At 46.0% G+C, this 4,975-nt stretch overlaps 1 protein-coding gene across 1 annotated transcript; it reads left to right on the top strand.

Moving 5' to 3' along the window:
• The first annotated feature begins 450 nt into the window (after positions 1–450).
• On the top strand, positions 451–2,776 carry Tmem229a (transmembrane protein 229A). The gene has a single exon (XM_076861980.2). It carries the CDS (start codon positions 834–836, stop codon positions 1,956–1,958), a length of 1,125 nt encoding a protein of 374 aa, XP_076718095.1. The 5' UTR covers positions 451–833; the 3' UTR covers positions 1,959–2,776.
• Positions 2,777–4,975: the final 2,199 nt, after the last annotated feature.

Below are 4,975 nucleotides of genomic sequence, written 5' to 3'. Positions count from 1 at the left end.
TGGAGTCCCCGGTCTACTCTCTGTGACTGGGACACAGCTGGCTTTGAATAAGAACATTAAATATACAGCACCATAGTTTGGTCTTGGGCCTGGCCTCCGGCCGGTGGCGCCCAGCCATTCGTCTCCGCCAGCCAAGGCCTGGCCCTGGTTTCCGCTACACAGGGAATGTCCAACAGCTCGCAGTCACACCTGTTAGGTGTTTCTCCACTCCGCGTCTCCGCCCAGCTAGCAGCCCCCGCACCGCCGGGGACCCGGGTGCAGAGCGGGCGAAAAAGGACAGAGAAGTGGGACCCGGCCTTCTGGAGTAGACCCCCGCGAGACTCGGCGCGCCAGGCCGGGGCGGGGAGGGGGGCCTGCGAAGGCGGGAGAGGTCGGAGAGGGGTAAGGGAAGGCCGGGGGAAGGGCCGTCGCTGCTCGCGTTACGCTTCCAGAGCCTGCGGCAGAGGCGGCGGGGCTGAGCCGCGGAGGGGATGGTGCTCGTACCAGCCTCTGCGTTTCTCCGCGCAGCCCGGCCTCGCCTCCCCTCGCCCAGCCGCCGCTCTAGTTAGGCCGCGCAGAGTAAGCGCGGGCGTCGCCGGCCGCACGTCGCCCGGGACTGGTGAGGAGGGCGCAGCAGGGGCCAGGCAGGGGACTCCGCGAGCCAGGCGGCCCTAGCATCCCCCAAGCGCACAAACCCCGGCTGTACGGGACCGCGGCCAGGACGGAGCTCCCCGCTCGCCCCCCGGAGACCGGCAGCGACCGGGAGGCAACGCGGGGCTCCGCCGCTCGACTCGCAGCTCCGCGCACCCGGCGGCCGCGACGCGGGTTCGGGCGCCCGAGTAGCCTCCGAGCCCATGGCCAGCAACGACGTGGACAGCGAGGGGCCCACACAGAGGGGCGGCGCGGTGCGGCGTCCGGGGCCCCCCAGCGGGCTGGGAAGCGAGGCGGCCGCCCGCTGCCCGGAGCCGCTGTCCACTGCTGAAGCGCCGGCCGAGGGCACCGCGCTGCCCGCCTGGATGCGCCTCTACTTCTATGGAATGCATGGGATCACCCTGGACGTGCTGGTGTCCTCGGCGCTGCGCTTCGCTCGCAGCCCAGACCTCCGGATGTTAGGCTTCTCCTCGCCCTACCGCTGTCTCCTGCACTCGCTCACCCACTTCGCCCTGGAGAAGATCTACCTGCAGCAGCCGCGCTGCCCCAGCGCCTTCGTCTTCAATTTCTTCCTTTACCCCTCGGCCCACGTGGGGCTGCAGACCTTGGCCGGCCAGGCGCTGCTGCTCAGCCTGGGTGGTGGGCCGGGGGGCGCGGCGGCGCCGGGGGCGCTTGACCTGGCGCTGCAGTACGTGCTGGCGCTCTACCACTGCCAAGTGTTCCTGAAGCGCTTCCTGCGCTTGAGATACCGGCAGCAGCGGCGGCAGCAGCAGCAGCAACAGCAGCGGAGGGGCGCCCTCCCTGCCCCTCCTGGAGCCCGGGCCGCTTCGGGAGCGAGTGGCCGGCGGCGACGATCCCGCGGCCCCAAGGGCGCAGTAGGAGCCCCTAACCAGGGGCTACCAGACCTGCTCCGTTTTCTTTTCTTTGGAATGCATGGATTTTTGGATGAGATCTTCTTTACCTTCTTCTTTAATGTGCTAGGACACGGGGAAGGGGTAACCAATGGTCACACGTCGTTATGGTCCTTCTTTATGTATGGCAGCTGCAGTTTTGTGGTGGAAAAGCTCTACTTTCACCTCCACTACAGCCGCGGCTGGGGCACCTGGAAGCGGGTACCCATCTACGTGATCTTCATCTATGCTTGGGAATTGTCCTGGGGTCTGGGACTTCGCACGTGTGGGGCTTGTTCCTGGGACTATTCTCACTACCCGCTCAATTTTATGGGTCTCATCACCCTGATGTATTTACCTGGCTGGATATTCCTTAGTGTGTACCAGGACCTGCTTTCCAACGTGTTGTGGCGGGTGCAGTATGTACCAACTAACTAAGACCCTGGGGGAAATAAGAAAAAAATAAAGAGAAGAGAAAAAGTCATTGGAGTCCCACAAATGGATGCAAATTATTTTTACACTTAAAATGAAGTGTTTTTTTTTAAGTCCTTTAATTTTTATACACTTTACTAAACGCTTCCAATAGATTTTATTCGACGTCTTAGCTTTTCTGACTACTTAGAACCTATGTAAAATACATTACTTTGAAAAACTCAAAAATAAAGTACTTAACTCATTGATATTTTAAACCTTTACAAGCCCAAACAGCAAAACCATTATACCTTAACATTGGAAAGCTGTAATACTCGGCTGGATGTAGATGGGTAATAGCTGTTAATTTTTCTTTTATAATATGGAAGTTCAAACCAGAGAACAATGATTTTTACGGAATTTTTTTAAAAAATTCTGATTTAATGGTTTGTTTACTTGCTTTCTAATCCAATTTCATTTTCACTCTTTACCATATTTACCAATGATGGTGGAAGCTACAAGTCTGGTACTTCTAAAGTTGCAGTTGGTAGCTCTTTAAAGTGCCTCTGTCTTGCACACATAAAAAGAATTTGACAAATGTGAAAATAAAAGAATACTATGAATATATTTTGAAATAAGGAATCTTTTCTAGTAACTCAAACAGGTGACACTGTGTTAGGATATTTGATCACATCCTAAAAATGACTGTTTTCCAATGTTTGTTAGCCTTAATTACCAAGCGTATCAATGTTGATTGGATCCTGTATTATCTGTGGCTGTATTTTTGTTACTGTGCAATAATGTAAATTGTTTACCCTATATGTCCAAGGGTCAAGTAAAGTTACTACCCAAGCTTCAAGCATAGAAACACAGTATCTTGAAATAAAATGAACCTTAATGTTCACTCTAATAACAGTAGGCCTAATTGTTTTCTATGATTACAAATAGATGTTTTCAGCGTGTTTCTGTCCTGGTTCACTAGTAAACCTTTCTTTTTTCTTATTGGCCCAGAGTTCTGGGTTAGGCCTGATGTGGTAATGTACTTTATAAATCAATGATAGCTTTTTGGTGATTTGTTAATGTCTGAAAAGTTCAAAGTTAAATTTTAAGAAATCATGTCTAATTAATTAATCATGCACTTTGAGGTTATTTATTGTTTTTTCTTATATTTAGAAAATGCAAATATGTAGGGTATAGCTTAGCTAAGGATGACTAGTACTTTTCCAGTTTTCATTACAAAGATAATTTTAAAAACTTACAGTGTGTAGTCATGCACGCACCAATGCTGTAAAAAGAGATGTTTTTCTGTTTTTGAAAATGTTTGCTATAAGAATAGAAAAGAATATGTACTTAGATCTGGCTAAGTCAGATCTAGTTCTAAGAATGTTTTATTATTTCAATTCACTCTCTGAGATTGTGACCTAAATCATAAGTAATGCTATGTTATCAACCCTACTAGTGAAAGGGATTGTGTCAAACTGATTATTTTAAACAGTCAAAGCTGAGTAGAAACTTCAAAGAAAGCTAACTGCTGAGAAAGTTTCACTTAAGTTCTCTATGACACTTGGTCAGAAGTCAAAGATTTCTGAAAATTTGGGGAGAAAAATGTGTAAGCATAGATAGACACTAAAGTTATGCAGATAAAATATTTGATATACAAATGTGACAAGAGCACATGAATCTAAGAGTGGTATCACCACACCACACCTTTCCTGTAATGCTCAACCAAATCCATGACATCTGAAATATTTGCTAACTGTACACATTTGCACATATGCCCTTCACATACCACTCTTCAGCCCTGCTTACCTGCCTACCAGCATTCCCAAGGATAGAAATCTGTCAAGAAATAGGAAAGCATTCCAGTTTGTTTTGCTTTCCATATTAATCCTGTTGAAAGGAAAGGTCAGGGATTACATTTGCTCAATTCATTCAAGAAATACTCAATGAACTTCCACTATTTTCTAGGCAATTTTATGGACTCTGGATACTGCAGTGAACTCACAAAAATCTCTGTCCTTAGCCCACATTCTATTTTTTTTAATTTATATGAGATTATGCTTATTTGCTGTTTTAGTAATAGATAATGATGAGGCAGTGGTTATGAGGGCTCTCATCAGTTCTGTCCCTGGAATATCAATCTATCCTGTCTAAAACAAAAGCCCATTAACAGTCTGCTGGTTCTACAAAGAGCCAATATGCGTTCAGGAAGTTATTAGCCTATTAACTTAGCACCTTACTTTAGGGCTTCTCATTCCATGTTTACTTAACTTCTTAATGGTGATATTTTGCTGCACCCTTTAAACCTTTAAGGAAAAAGTAGAGAAAAGAAGGAAACATCAAATCATTTAATTTTGTTACTCTTTAATAGATCAGAAAGAGAAATAAGGCAATGTAATGATAGTTAATATTTAAGTAGCATTTACCACATGCCAAGAACTGTTTTAAGTGTATACGTGTGTATATATATGTATACATATATCTAAGTAAGTGAATATACATTTATATGTATCAAAAGCAAATGTCTAATGTGTACATACATATATTACATGTTTAAAAAATATATATTTATATGGGTGTATACATTTTCTTAACCTATAACAACCCTCTTTATACAGATGAAGACAACAAAACTAAAGCCCCAAAAGATTAACTAATAACCCAAGCATACAGCTATGGGACATTTAGATTTGAATGACACTGCAGGGTCTGTTCTAACAGCTACACAATCACACTTCAGTAAACCAGCCACAGTGATTTAGGAACTTCTCTGAATTTCATACCATACCTGTATTGCTCATGCAAGGTAACTGTATAAAACCAGACGCCATTAGTGAAAGATGCATTCATATTATCTTTTTATTCCATGGTCAACTACAAGGGAGCTAATAGCAGGATCAAGGCTGACAGCCAGTCTCATTCTACTCCTCAGATGGTATGCCTTTATATTTAAGCAGTGCTCTGAAGCAGAGTTCTTGTTTAATGTCAGATAACTTTGATTATAAGAATTACATGCTAGGGGGCTGGAGTTGTGGCTCAGCGGT

This window comes from Callospermophilus lateralis, chromosome 1 (genome assembly GCF_048772815.1).
Source record: "Callospermophilus lateralis isolate mCalLat2 chromosome 1, mCalLat2.hap1, whole genome shotgun sequence".
Classification (NCBI taxonomy): Eukaryota; Metazoa; Chordata; class Mammalia; order Rodentia; family Sciuridae; genus Callospermophilus; species Callospermophilus lateralis.
Note: the sequence above shows the minus strand (reverse complement) of the source record. Positions and strands in the feature narration are given on the sequence as shown.